This window comes from Hippopotamus amphibius, chromosome 4, assembly GCF_030028045.1.
Source record: "Hippopotamus amphibius kiboko isolate mHipAmp2 chromosome 4, mHipAmp2.hap2, whole genome shotgun sequence".
Taxonomy (NCBI): Eukaryota; Metazoa; Chordata; class Mammalia; order Artiodactyla; family Hippopotamidae; genus Hippopotamus; species Hippopotamus amphibius.
The window spans coordinates 88,317,892-88,333,447 of NC_080189.1; the positions used below are offsets into that span (position 1 = coordinate 88,317,892).

General features: G+C 37.0%; 1 protein-coding gene across 2 annotated transcripts in view; it reads left to right on the forward strand.

Annotated features, from left to right (window-relative positions):
* RELN (reelin) overlaps window positions 1–15,556 on the forward strand; it is a 494,116-nt gene that overhangs the window by 335,018 nt on the left and 143,542 nt on the right. For both annotated transcript variants that reach the window (XM_057732969.1, XM_057732970.1), the window contains exons 17-19: window positions 2,999–3,065; window positions 11,731–11,964; window positions 12,639–12,800. In XM_057732969.1, the coding sequence (XP_057588952.1) occupies window positions 2,999–3,065; window positions 11,731–11,964; window positions 12,639–12,800 (463 nt within the window). The remainder of the gene's footprint in view (window positions 1–2,998; window positions 3,066–11,730; window positions 11,965–12,638; window positions 12,801–15,556) is intronic.

Here is a 15,556-nt window from a genome sequence, read left to right on the forward strand (position 1 = left end):
TAAGTGAATTGTTGATAAATTGTTGCATGACGTTAAAGCCAATATCACTTATGACAAGTGCATGAGAGAAAGTATTGTATTTAATCTATTGCTGTGCGTGACTGTAAATTTCTTATATTTTTTATTAATAGCCAGCTCTTTTAATAATTCTCACTACAGGCAGATTCAGAGATTCCCTCTTTTCAGAGAGTGTGTAAATTTGACTGAAGAGTTATACTACAAGGAAGTAGAGGGTGGGAAGGAGGGACAAAATAGCAATACTTAAGCAAATTTAGTAGTATAGCCACCGGTGTGTCCATTTTATAAACTAGGAAAAGCCTACGCCATTGTTTAATGCTGATTTTCCATCTCTTAATAATATTTTTGTTATTTTTGAAAATTTAAAAATTGATATGTAATTAATTCAAGAAGTTTCACATTCTTGAAACTCAGGAATAACTTCAGGCAAGATAATTTGCTGATGAGACAATGTAAATTTTTTAAACAATCTGTATTCAAAGAAGACCAATAAAAGACCCAGACTTCAAAGACTGTATGAGCTGTATGGGTATAAACGTATGGACACAAACAGTGTATTTGCAAAAACATCTAAAGATGAATTTGTTAAAATGGAATTTCTCCATTGGTAGACTATTTTGCATAGTATTAGAATTACTACATCTGTTAATTAGCTCTAGGGGATGAGTATGTGGCTCTGGATTGTGGGGTATGGATGACATTTTCCTGCTGTCATACTTTTCAATGGTCCTATAAAGAACTTAGATTATTTTAAATAATCATAGAAGAAATTGAAAAAGCAGTAATGAAATAAAGCATATCAGGAAACTGAGAGCAAATGAAGTACATATAAGCCTATGAAAACAATATCTAAATTTCCTAAAGAAGGCTGATACGACATGATTCTAAGTCAGAAAGTGTTTGCTGTAACATCCTGAGTTCCCAGCATCATGCTTTGAGTAGAATGAGAAAAGATAAAAATAGGCATGGCTAGCAGTGTGGGTCGAACGCAGAACTAGAGGCCGAATCTCTTAAATTCTGAAATTATTCTATATATGAGACTTTCACAGAAGCAGAATCTGCTCTCTGGTTTCTTCGAAAGGCAAGAGGAGGACACACACTCACTCCTTCCCAAGGGAAATGTTTGTCAACTTGCCAAAGAACACCCCATTTCACTATGGAATTTCAGAATTATATCAAAGAAAACAAACAAAAAACAGATCGATATTGGAAATTATCCTGAAATTCTTAGCAAGATGGAAGATCCTAGAGCAAAGCATGTTTGTTACCACTTTTTAATTTTTTCAACTTGGTTGCATTAACAGTAATAGTGAAGAAAACTAATCTATCTTTCCCACACTCTTAGAAAAACGGAGCCTGTGAATTTCCTTATACTGCAGGTCCTGATGACTTCATCATTAGTAGGGAAAGAGGACAACAGAAGTCGTATTTCCAATTTTTTTTATTGACTTGGAAAGTCTTATTCTATCATTGAGGTTTTTTTAATGATGGGGACTTCATGACGTATGACATGGGTACACTATGGGGCAGCCCTGCAGAATTCAATGAACCACTTATGAGGACTTAGAGCAAATCCTACAGCAGCCATAAAATCAAGTGTGCTGGGAAAACAATCCATACACTCTTCCACGTTAAAGAAGGATGAAGCCCCTTTCTGATTCCTCAGCACTCGGTGTCCAGCAGAGCCAGCAAACCAGACGGGATGGGAAGGTGGCGCAGGACACTTGACTCCAGTATGAGATGATGATCGTGACCATATGATGCCAGGCTCCAGGCATGAAACGTTTCTTTTATTCTTTCCTCCAGGGAATATTATCTCACTTTAAAGAATAGGGACACTGAGGCTTAAACAGGATAAATCCCTTATCCAGTTTCCCAGGTGAAGCCAGAATTGAATCCAGGGTTATTTGACACCTAAAACTAACACCTTTAACAACTGAGCCTGCTATCTAATCTCTTCCTCAACCAACAGTTTTCTTGAGAAAGAGTTTTTCCACTGGCCTGTTTTGCATTTCATTTGAAGTACTGCACATGTTAATTGACTCCAGGGATTAAGTGTTAGTAGAAGCATAGACCACAGGAAAGTTTATTTTAAAATGAAATTAACTATTTTGACGTGATTGCAAGACAGAGAAAAGAATAATAAATAATAAATTTGTTTATGTCTGAAACTGAATACGTGAGGTCTCAATAACCATTGCATCTCTAATTCCTCATCGGTTTTGTCCCACTTTTACACTATTTGGTGTGCTACTGATCGTATCGATTATCAAAAGGTTTAATATCTTTAAATATATTTGAGTCTGAGTATCTCAGAGCCTACCATTTGACAGTCAGGGGCCCTTTTCTTATCATTCCCAAGGATAGAATTTAGGTTTGTAATATCATTATCAGTCAAGCCCACCATTTAAAAAAGGTCTGCATTACAGAGAAGACTTTAGGCTCAACCACAGATTTTAACTCCCCACTTCAGGAAGGATGGATTAATATTTAGAAATACATTTAGCAATTATCTGCAGTGGTATAGATTTTCCTCAGATGAAAATGAAATTATTGTTTTTTAGTTAAATTATAATCTATTCATTTTGTGAATTGATCCTTTGTAAATTCTTTATTTCCACCTAAAGAATATAAACTTTGTAGAGATTTCAAGACAGAAGCACTAATATTCTGCCCGAAATCAGGTTAACTGAAGAGACTCTATTAAGGAACCCAAATCATGTGTTCCTTCTTTCTTTGCTATGAAAGATTAAAATCTTGAAAGGATTATTTAAGTTAAAAGAGTTCTGGCAGATTTGTAACTAAACACTTACCTTGTCACGCAGCACTCTGTTATGTCATCAGGATTCCTGCGCACAACATACATACAAGGAGTGACATTTCATGGGTATTGCTTCACAAAATTGTTTCATATGCTGGTGGTGTTCTTGGTCCTTCCAGTGATTTTGCCATCTTTCATGTGCTATCTTTTGCCTTGCAGTTTATATCGGTCCATCGTGTCTCAAATTCTGTTCTGGCAGAGGACAGTGCACTCGACATGGTTGCAAGTAAGCATTTTAAAGTAATTTATACTTCTCTTTTTTGATATGTGCTTTGTATACTGAAACCACAGGTCCTATGAAACCACAGGTCCTATTAATTTGTTTTAATTTCCTTTTTAGGATTTTGAGGTCTTTTCAAGACCAAACATAGCATACTCCAAATGGAATTTAAGTGTAATAGAATATTAAATGTATTTTGTAAGTGGAAGTTGATTAATAAATAAATTTCTGTTAGGCTAAATTATGAACAAATGCAGCATTCTTCATGTAAATCTGAACGAATTTGAATTTTTCATAGCTTGGTGGCTGCCTTTTCTGTCTTTACTTTCTTCAATATGATATTTCTCCATAAACTCGTTCTAGTGTTCATGAGTCATATTTCAGTTCCTGGCATGCTTTGTAAATGAATTATAAAAATCAGTAATGACCCGTAGACCCAGTTTGAAAGGAAACTGGAGTGGGCCAAATAAACAGGTTTGATAAGAAAACTCATCATCTTTAAATGTAACTTCAAACCTTGCTTACTTTTGAAAATCTTTTGAGTCTTCAAAATGATGTATAAAGAATTTTATATAATAATGATGTTGAATATGAAATGTGAAATTACACATAAAGAGCATAATATCTAGTCACCGCCAGAGCATTGCATTGTATTTATAGCAAGAGTGGATAGTCATACTTATTATGTCACTCCCCTATAACATTTCATTATAAGATATCCTGAGAATTACTGAAACCAAACAAAAATGTATCATCTAGTCTGTCTCTTGTTGTCCTCTAAACAAAAAAGTCATTAATTAATTAGCCAGTTAAATAATTAATTAATGGAAAAATCATAAAAGGGCTTTGAACCTGATCATTTGGAAATCATATGTACGGGGTAAGACACTGGTCACCTCTGAGATTAGAGCGTTGGGTTAACTTTGTTGTTTAATTGAAGTATACTTGCTTTACAATATTGTGTTAATGTCATGTGTACATCATAGTGATTTAGTATTTTTGCAGATTATATTCCATTATAGGTTATATAGTTCCCTGTGCTATACGGTAAATCTTTGTTGCTTATCTGTTTTATATATAGTAGTTTGTATCTGTTAACCCCATACCCCTAATTTGTCCCTCCTCTCTTTCCTCTCCCCTTCCATAACCAGAGTTTGTTTTCTCTGTCTGTGAATCTGTTTTTGTTTTGCTATATACATTCATTTGTATTGTTTTTTAGATTCCACATATAAGCGATATCATATAGTAATTGTTTTTCTTTCTGACAATTCAAAAAGCATAATATTCTCTAGCTCCATCCACGTTTCTGCAAATGACAGTATTTTATTCTTTTTATTTTTCATTCTTCTTTATGGCTGAGAATATGTATGTGGTATATATTCCATTGTATATATATATACCACAGCTTCTTAAATAAATCATGTGTTAATGGGCACTTGGGTTGCTCCCATATCTTGGCCATTATAAGCAGTACTGCTATGAACATTGGGGTGCATGTATCTTTTTGAATTAGAGTCTTTGTTTTTTCTGAATATATACCCAGGAGTGGAATTGTTAGATCATATGGTAGTTCTACTTTTAGTTTTTTAAGGAACCTACATACACTTTTCCAAGTAGCTGCTCCAATTTACATTCCCACCAAAAAATGTACAAGCATTCCCTTTTCTCCACATCCTCTCCAAAATTATTGACAGGTATCCAGTTGTTTTTGTAGTTCTTCTTTGTTCATTTCTTTTTCTTTTTGTTTTCCCTGTTGTAGCTTGATGATTTTCTTTTGTAGTATGTTTGAGTTTCTTTCCTTTTGATCTCTGTGTATGTTTTGTATATTTTTTATTTGTGGTTACCATGGGATTCATATATGTTGACCCATAATTATATCTACTTGCTTTAATCTGATAAAACTGATAACCATTTAAGTTCAAATACATTCTAAAAGATCTACATTTTTAATTCCCCTCCCCCACCTTTTGTGTTTTTGATGACATTTTTCACATCTTCATGCTTATCCCTTTACTGATTATTGTAGTTGTGGTTGCTTTTATAACTTTTCTGTTTTTAAATCTACATGCTAGCTTATTTAAGTGATCTTCAATCCTCATTATATATTTTCCTTTCCTATTGGGATTTTCCCTTTCCTAGGATTCTTCTTTTCCATTTAGAGAAGACCCTTAAACATTTATTTTTTAGGGTGGGTTTAGTATTGCTGAATTCTTGTAGTTTTTGCTTCTCTGCGAAGTTCTTTATCTCTCCTTCTGTTCCAAGTTATAATCTTAATGGGTAGAATATCATAGGTTGCAGGATTTTCCCTTTCAGGACTTTGAATATGTCATGCTAATCCCCTCTGGCCTGAAAAGTTTCTGGTAGCCTTATGGAGTTTCCCTTGTGTATGACTCTGTTTTTCTCTTGCTGCCTTTAGAATTCTCTCTTTATCTTCAACTTTTGCCATTTTTGTTATATGTCTTAGTGTGGGTCTGTTTGGGTTCATCTTGTTTGGGACTCTCTGTGCTTCCTGCACCTGGATATGTTTCCTTCTTTAGGTTTGGTAAGTTTTCAGCCATAATTTCTTCAAATACATTTTGATCCCCTTCCTTCTCTCTTCTCCTTCTGGAACCCCTATTATGCATATGTTGGCACATTTTATATTATCCTGTAGATCTTATATGTTGCTCTCATTTTTTTTTGTTTTTCTGTCCAGTGTTCTGATTGGGTAATTTCCATTATTCTATCATCCGGATCATTTATATATTCTTCTGTATTACTTATTTGGCTGTTCATTGCTTCTAGAGTGTTTTTTATCTCAGAAATTACATTATCTACTTTTGATTGGGTCATCTGTATAGTTTCTAGTTCCTTGTTAAGATGACCTGCATTTATATTGATAGTCTTTTTTTTAAGAACTTTTATTGAGATATAGTTGATGTACAATAAAGTGCATATATTTAAAGTGTACAATTTGATATTTTTTTCTTATTAGTAATGTATATATGGCAATCCCAATCTCCCAATTTCACCGCACCCCAACCTCCCGATAGTCTTTCTTAATTCAGTTAGCATTTTTATTACCAACTTTTTAAGAAAATGCACGTGAGAGTTGTGACTTAATTTTTAATAATATGTATGTATGTATGTATTTATATTTTTTGGCCACATCGTGTGGGATCTTAGTTCCCTGACCAGGGATTGAACCCATGCCCCCTGCATTGGAAGCGCGGAGTCTTAACCACTGGACCTCCAGGGAGGTCCCTATTACCAACTTTTTGAATCAGTGTCTAGTAGACTAATTGTCTGTTTCTTTCTCTTTTTTTTGTGGAGTTTTCTCTTGCTCTTTCAATTGAGAGTAGTTACTCCGCCTTTTCATTTTATTTAACTTTGTCTTTATGAATTTAGGTGAAACAGTTATCTACTGTAGTCTTGAAGGGGTGTTTTTATGTGAGAGCATCCCCATGTAGACTGCATGTGCCCAGTGTCTTTGGTATGAGGACTGGATTCGATGTGGATGCCGACCACATCTTTCCTCAGGGTGTGCTGGCCACTATCACCTTGATAGGGGATGTGGTTGATGTTGGAGGAGCTAGAGCCTGTGCAGGGTATGAAGCAGAACTTCCTCTCTGCTCCATGACTGTTGAAGCCCTGTCAGGAGTGGGATCTGCTCCCGCTCCTCAGCTGCTGGAGGGGAAGACTTGAGGGTTGGGCTCCACCTGGCTCTGTTCCCTTTAAGTGTGTGTCGTCTCTTCTCCTGGCACTGGGACCTTTGCCCCAAAGGAGGAGCGTGCTGAAGTAAGTGAGGCTCCTGCGCTTACAGAAGTCTGATGTGCTGCCTGTGTAGGTATCCACAGCTCTGCTCAGATGCAGCCCAAGTTTGCATCCTTTTCCCTGTGGTTGTTTCCTAGATCTAGTACAAGGTTGTGGCATGAAATGGGTGGAACCAGAGCATTTGCTCAGCTGGGGCTGGGGGTCGGCACCTGTGGTTGCAGGAACTGAAGCGGCTGAGCTGCCATCCAGAGGTCTGGGCTGCTTCTGGGGTGCTGTTTGAGTAAGTACCAACAATGGCTGCTGCACCCACCTGGACCACACCCCAGGTCCCCAGGACCCCTCTGTGTGCCTAGATTGAGTCTTCTCCTAGGATCTGTCTGCCCCAGATCCAGCACCAAGGTGTGGCAGGGTATGGATGGGGCTGGAGCATTCACTTGGCTGGTAGCTGGTCGTAGGGGCTCCAGCAGCTGCCCTGCCATCAGAGGTCTGTGCTGCTTCCGTGGTGCTGCCAGAGCAAGCAGCACTGCCCCTCCCAAAGCATACTCCAGGCCCCCCTGAGCTGTTCTTGTGTCCCTATATCAAGTGTTCTCCCAGGACCTGGCAGCTCTAGATCCGGTGCCAAGCGGTGGTGTGGAGTGGGCAGGGTTGGAGCATTTGTTCTGCTGGGAGTGGGAATCACAGTGTATTGGTTGTAGGAGTTGGAACAGCTGCATTGTCAGGAGAGGTCTGGGCTGCCTCTGAAGCACTGTTTGAGTAAGAACCAGCAATGGCTGCTACCCTACACAGACCGCACCCCAGGTCCCCTGGCCATCTCTGCGTCCCTGGATGGAGTCTTTTCCCAGGTTCCGGCTGTCCTAGATCCCATGCCAAGGCGCGTTGCAAAGCGAGCGGGGCCAGGGTGTTCACCCAGCCAGGACTGGGGAGCCCAGCGAGGTGGTAGCTGCTAGTCCAGAGCTCTCTCTGCCCTGTCTGTTGGCAAGCCAGCACCCACACATTCCTTGCGAGTGGAATCTAGGCTTCTCCAGCCCTTCTGTCTGTCTCAGCTGTTCTCACAGCAGCCAAGGGGGTTTATCTCCTCCACGTAGGACCCTAGGACTGGGGCACCCAGTCTGTGGCTCGCTCCCCAGGGTGAGAGCCCAACCGTGCAGTCCTTCCTTTCCTCTTAAACTCCTCCCAGAGGTACAGATCCCAAACTGATGCCTTTTTTCCCCGTCCTACCCAGTTACATGGCCATCTTTCTTGCAGCCTTGGTTGTGTAAGAATTCTCCTGCCAGTTTCCAGTTAGTTTTCCATGAGAATTGTTCCACTTTTGATGTATTTTTGATGTGTTTGTCGGGGGAGGTGAGCTCTATGTCCTCTCACTCTGCCATCTTGAGCCCCAGGTTAACTTTTTAACTATATTTCAATGAATTTAATTAACAAAGACACCACCCCGCACAATGCGAATGCTTTATATGTATGTAAAGAATTGAAAAGTTCCCATTTGTATCTCAAAGCAGAATAAGCATGTCTGCCTTTTTTAATAAAAGCACCAGCTCCCACCCAGAAACACTGACTTATTAGATCTGTGAAACATCAGCTGATGTTTTCCTCAAGTTTATCTTCATTCATTATCCATAGCTTAGATAATCCTCTTGTTTGGTGCATTTCAAATAATATTAACACAGAGAAGCCAGACATTTTTGTAATTCCTGAAGTTGTCCAGAAAAGTTTTGAAAACAAATTATCTAAAATGATAGCTGCTTTTATTAATGAAAATAGAAAGTGCTGTGTCTAAAATACCTATCTATAATTACAGTAGTTATACTTTGTACTTCATTGTGTTGTGTACAGTATCTCTATTAAATGATTTTGTTAAGGCAGTCATCTGTGTCACCCATGACGGATGTAAACAGAAATCTGAATGGCAGTTTTATGCCTTTTGGGTATTTTTTTTTTTTGACACTATACATTAACCTGAATAATAATGGCCTTTTCTTCCTTCTGAGGTTCTGCAAAATACTGTCACCATTTGGAATTTTAGTTTTTTCCCTATTTCTGACAATGTTTTATGTGATATTCATTGGCTTTGTTCATTTGCGACTGAGCTAGATGTTTTGCCACTACCTCGTTTTCCAGCAATATATGCTTTTCAAGTTTGAGCAAAATTCCACAGAAAAGTAATTCGTATTCAATACCACTTATTTCCTTTAAACAGACCCTTGAAACTGGGCCTCTGCAGCTGTTTTTTCACCCTACTTTTCTCCCTAAGTCACTACCATTATTTGCTACTAGGACTCCACCTCTCCTGTTTTCACACTTTCTGGCCTGTGTACAATCCCCAGGCCTGGTTTTCTAAACTGACAACTTATCATCCTGATAAGTTTATTCTGTTAGAGATGCTAATGAGAAGGACAGAGTATTAGAAACCTTCCTACACAAGTATCATACATGTTTCTTAACAGTGAATACTTTTCCCCTGACATACAGGGTGACCGTAATACCAGATTTAAAAATATTTATTTATTTACTTATCTATTTTTGGCTGCATCGGGTCTCAGTTGCATGGGATCTTTGTCAAGGTATATGGGATCTTACGGCACACAGGCTCTTCATCTCAGAGTGGCCTTCTCTGTAGTTGTGGCACACGGGCTCCAGAGCGTGGGGGCTCTGTAGTTGCGGTATGCAGTCTCTCTAGTTGTGGCTCGCAAGCTCAGTAGTTGTGGCATGTGGGCTTAGTTACCCCTCGGCATGTGGGATCTTAGTTCCCTGGCCAGGGATCGAACCCGCATCTCCTGCATTGGAAGGCAGATTCTTAACCATTAGACCATCAGGGAAGTCCCCGTAATGCCATAAATGATCCAGTAGGGGACATATTTGGAGTCAGAAGAGACTCTGGTCATTCCTGAAATCCCCAGTTTGTGCCAGCCTACTGCTTTGCTGTAAAACAAAGGCTACAAAGTTATTATAAATATATATAAGTGGAATCCTTACCGGCATTCTATCCCAATTATATAACTTCTGATTAAAAGTACACTTTCAAAATGAGAACTGACTCCAATGTGAGTCTTCTCTGAATGATCACCAATTTCCCCCAATCACTAGGCTGAAGAAGATGCATTTAATACCCAGGTATGCATTTGCCCTGAAAAGCACTCTGGCAATAGATAGTTTTGTCGAGGGACATTAATTCCAATTTGTGGCCATGGTAAACTATGTTGTTTTCCAATGTTAAAATGTGTCCTTTTTAGCTGACTTTTTAACCTTTGTAGAAACTTTTTCCTTATTCAGAGTTGGAATAAGTCAAGGGGATAACATGTGAAACAAGTGAACTGTTTGAGGCTTATCTACCTGTTCTGTATGTAAATATAGGTTTTTCTTTCCTGCTCCCATCCCTAATACCAAGACAACCTCAACTTAATGCTCTAGTAGTTCTTGGCGTTTTAGGGTACAGCCTCTTTGATAGTATGATAATAACTATAAACCTCCCCAAGAATATTCAATACATATAAAATTTGGCATTTGATTTCAGGACATTCACACACTCCATGGACCCTCTGTGAGGCCAGCATAGATCCCAGTTTCTGCAGTAGTGCTAAAGAAGTAGCCTTATGAGTTGTGCCATGGTATCACTTCATAGGTACACTTGCTTTATAAAAGGCTTGTTTCACAGACTCACATAGAATACAAACTTATGGTTACCAAAGTGGAAAAGGGGTGGAGGAGGGATAAATTAGGAGCTTGGGATTAGCAGATACACACTACTATATACAAAATAGATAAACAACAAGGACCTACTCTATAGCACAGGGAACCATATTCAATGTCCTGTAATAAACCATAATGGAAAAAAATATGAAGAGAATATATATATGTATAACTGAATCAATTTGTTGTACACTAGAAACTAACACAACATTGTAAATCAACTATACTTCAATAAAAAAATTTAAAACTAAAAGCCTTGTTTCAGATTTTAGAAAGTTTTGAAAGCTTAGATGAGAACCCTGACACCCACCCAGAAAGACACCAATTTAATTTTATAATGGACAACATAGTAAATATAGTGAGATAGAAATAGTGCAGTAAAAATAATTTGAAACTAATTCCCAATAAGCAAACACCTTAAAATATAAGAAGTTTCTGATATTCAATTATTAAGCCATCTGTGATGAGTTTTCTCACGGATAGAAGACTCAGGGAGCTCCATGTGTATTCTAGTCAGCTAACATAAACACAGGACATCCTTATATGGCAGCAGGAAACCTGTTGTGTGTGGTGTGTGTGTGTCTGTTTTTTTCTTTTTCTTGAAGGCTTGCTAATGTGAGATTCCACTGAGAGACAGCACAGTTCTGCTAAGGACATCTGTCTAGGTCAAGGGTGTATGCATTGCTGATATAATGCCAATCTAGTTTGAAATAAAAATAGATTTATTTTCCAGGCTTTTCCAAATATTTGCAATAATTACTGTCAACACACATAACATGTATTTTTACATTTGTTTTTAAAGGAAATTTATTCTAGATATCTTATAGAAGTATTTTATTTATGTTGTTTCCTTTACAAATTTGGTGAACATCATTGTGAATAAAATTGTATATATATAATATACCTTTTATGAAGATTTTAAATTGGAAATGTGCACAAACATAGATGCATTTGCAGATAAATTACTGGCATTTGTTGAAGGTGAGTGCTGAATTATTGTCTTAATCATAAGTTTTTTACAGCAGGACTGTGCAAAGACTGTATTCTTTTGGAATATTTACAGTCCGTTTCCCATACCAAGTCTTCATATTCAGTGTTCTCCAAAGACAAATGAGCCTTGCTTACCATTCAATCAAATCCTTGTCTCTGGACTTCCTCCTCCCCAAAGTAGGTTCAGGAATCTTTGAAGGGACCAACAGTTAAAGTTTTAATTTCATGGCTTCTCTTTCAGGTGTGACCCTGGATTTTCTGGCCCAGCTTGTGAGATGGCATCCCAGACATTCCCAATGTTTATTTCTGAAAGCTTTGGCAGTTCCAGGCTCTCTTCTTACCATAACTTTTACTCTATCCGCGGTGCTGAAGTGAGCTTTGGTTGTGGTGTCTTAGCCAGTGGCAAGGCCCTGGTTTTCAACAAAGATGGGAGACGTCAGCTAATTACATCTTTCCTTGACAGCTCACAATCCAGGTGAGTTGAGGTGGAATACATACAGAAACCAGATAACAATGATTGAATTTAAATCTATTAATTTTCATTTTTTTCCTTTTTTGCATGTATATATATACATATATATATATATCTCTTCCAATTTTTAACCAGGATGAAGGAAGCTTATAGTTTATGTAGGGTTAATTTGCCCTACTTTTTAATAAATTAAAAGGCTCACTGATGACTTTAAGATACTAATGACTGACTAGATTTTTTTAAATATGAAGTGTTAGCATCAAAAGTGTCCTTAAGCCAAGGGCTAGTTAATTATTTATGTAGTTTTATTTATTTGACAGCTTGCAGAGGCTGATTAGATTTACCCTAAATCTTCCCTTCCCCCAGTGTCTGATAAATAATGCAGCAAAAGAATGATTGGCATTTTAAGTGTATGTACACAAGTGTGTAGTATACAAATATGTATAAACATACAGTTGTATTTGTATAGATATATCTGTCTATAAAACACGTGCATTGACCTCATCTTCTACATACATTTCACAGTGAAATTACTTACATTTTATAGAAGAGGGATGAGCGGAAACCTACAGCTTTTGAGTAGTTTATTTAAATCTGTTCAAAATTCTTTAAAAGCTAAAATGAACGTTATGATTTAAAATGTTTATGCACACTAATTATAGACGATTCATGTCTAGGTTTCTCCAGTTCACATTGAGGCTGGGGAGCAAGTCTGTTCTGAGCACATGCAGAGCCCCTGACCAGCCTGGTGAAGGTGTTTTATTGCATTATTCTTATGATAATGGGATAACTTGGAAACTCTTGGAGCATTATTCATATCTCAACTATCATGAGCCCAGGTATGTTGGAAAGCATTTGGAAAAATGGTAAGGGTGGTATCTCCTTCCTGGGAAAATCATCATTCAAGTGGTTTAAAAGTCCAGATACTTTTGCATTCAGAGATGATGAGGACAAAGATTGATGCCTCTTGCAATGAAAAACTAGCAAGCTGCATTCTTGTAATCCATTTACCCTACTGACTTCTGGTAATTTGAAGAAATGTATTCTCATATTCTGAAAGGTGCATCTAAAGGAAATATTTTGATGCCTATGAAAGAGAAAAATAATTAACACTGTTTTCCTTAATCAACTATAGTGTAAACTATTAGATACAATTTTAATATGGTACTAAATTATAAATGCTGTTGACAAATATTTGTTAGCAATGTATAATATAATAAATTATATGAGATAATAACTCATGAAATCTGATGACCAATATGTTTTTTAAATTTGTGTGTAATATAATTAAGTAGTGAGTGCCAGAAAATTTTTCTAACATGTATAAAGTCCCTGGCAAAGATGGAGTGGAGGCTATATTTAGAGCCCTTTCTTCAGGCCACTTCTATTTTTCTTTGGCTTATATATTTCATAATCTGTAGTCACAATTGTGAGACTTAAGTTTTACTTGAAGCAGGGCCATCCTTCAGTTTGGGAGAGTGGTATTCACCATTTGTGATACAATTTCGAAGGTGTCCAAAGAGTACTCTCCTTATCTAGAACACTTGTTGACCTGCTCACTGAAATTCCTTTAAAATAGCAGAAGAAGAGGAGGATGGGAAAGTTAAAATAACAGAGGAGGTATCACTGTGGCTTACATTCACTGTCAGATATAAAGAGCTAATACAGTTTGCCTTCCCGGAAGTACACACATGTTGATCGTGGAAAGATGTGAAAAAGAGTGAGGGCTTTGGGCACTGAAGTGTGCATTGGCACCATGGCAAAAGACGGGGCAATAAAGATAGATTTTATATACTTTAAAATCTTGCCTAGGGCTGTCACTATATTTAAATATTTGCAAACAGTTGAGAACTTTTATTTTCATTAGAAAATGAAATAGCATGTAACAGAGATAATAGTTAACAACTATCATGAGTGGTAAATATTATATGTTATAAAATGTAAGAATGCACCAGATATGTTGAGTCTTTTCCCTGTAAGGGTAAATATAAGACTAAATTCAACTTTCTTACTCCGTAGAGACATATGAATCCTAAAGAAACATTTCATATGCTCTCCATAATAAGCATTAAAAGAAAATTAAGCAAAAATCAAGGTGATAATAAAAATGATGAAAGCATGAAGAAAATATCTTGTCCTAAGTTAAATTGGCCCAAAACACAATTTTTTCTAACAAGGATGGACAGCTTCAAAATTCGGTAATCAATTTGTAGCACGAAATTTAATTAATCTTTGTTGATATGAAAAATAATTACACATTTAAAATGCTATTGCAAAGGTAAGCTTAATCTTGCCTGCTATTTGACAGCAACATTTTTCTTCTAAGTAGAATCAAGGTGGCTTTTCAGCATTAGGTATGTGCACAGCTTGAAAGATTAAGATCAGAGTGGAGATTTTTTTAAAAGGAGAACGTGGTAGTGGTACCAAGAACACTTTCATTTTATATATATTGCCTCCGTCCAAGAGACTCTTCCTTCCTCCCACTCTTTCATAAATATTAATAACAGGTGACATGGCAGAAGTAGAATTTGATATATTCTAGATACTAAACTATATTTTGTATGATAAATAATACAAACCATGTAAACTCTCCATTGGACAGTTAATTATATCTTGATGCCTTTAGCCGTTTGCTGTGTTTTCCTCAGTATAAATTGCTGTCTGTAACTGCTGTAAATTCCATATTGTTCCTTTCTGCCATGGTTGTTCAAAAATGATGTGTGGTCCATAAATTAGATGTGCTAGTTGGCTAACTACTGTTATTCCTAGCTGATTTCTAATAACTTGCAGACCTATAATTCGCTCAATAAATGAAAAAATTCTGCTTGTTATTTATAAAAGTTAAAGTCTGTTAATATATCTAAGTTAATCTTTTAATTCTAACTGACTAGAATGTCTTGTGAGCTAATTGGCATTCTTATTAATATAAAACTTTATATTTTTGGTGAGATTAAAATTATTCTAGATTTTTCTTAATTATAGGGCTTGGTTTTTTATTCTAAAATTATTATGAAGTCTAATTATATTTTATTTTTGTCTTGATTGTTGTATTTGATTACAAGAAATCCATGAGCTTAGTTCCTATCCAAAAAAGGAAGTTTGAGACAGAGAGTTGACCTAAGTCCCTGGGTTCTCATCTAGGAATATTCTGATCAAATAGTTCTATAGCTATTCTAACCAGCCACTGTGATATGCATAGAGTGGTAAAAGCAGACACCTCCCCCCAAGGTATAATGTAGAGGTAAAGAGCACAGACTCTGGAGCCATGGTCACTAGATCCATACCCTGGCATTGTCACTTAAAAGCTGCTTAACCTAGAAGAAAATCTTTAACCTTCTTGTGCCTCTATGTTTGAATCTCTATCAGGGTATACTGATAATACTTGTATGTACTTCATATATGCAGCAACAATTTATTAAGTCCTTTTTATATGCCAGGTAGTATTCTAGGTGCTAAGACACAGTAGTGGAAAACAGAAAAAAGTCTCTGACTTTGCCATAAGGATATTGTTATCCCAGTTTCACAGATGAAGATGATGAGGCTCGTAGAAGTTAAATACCTTCCCTGAAGCTGCAAAGTTATCAACCATTAGGTG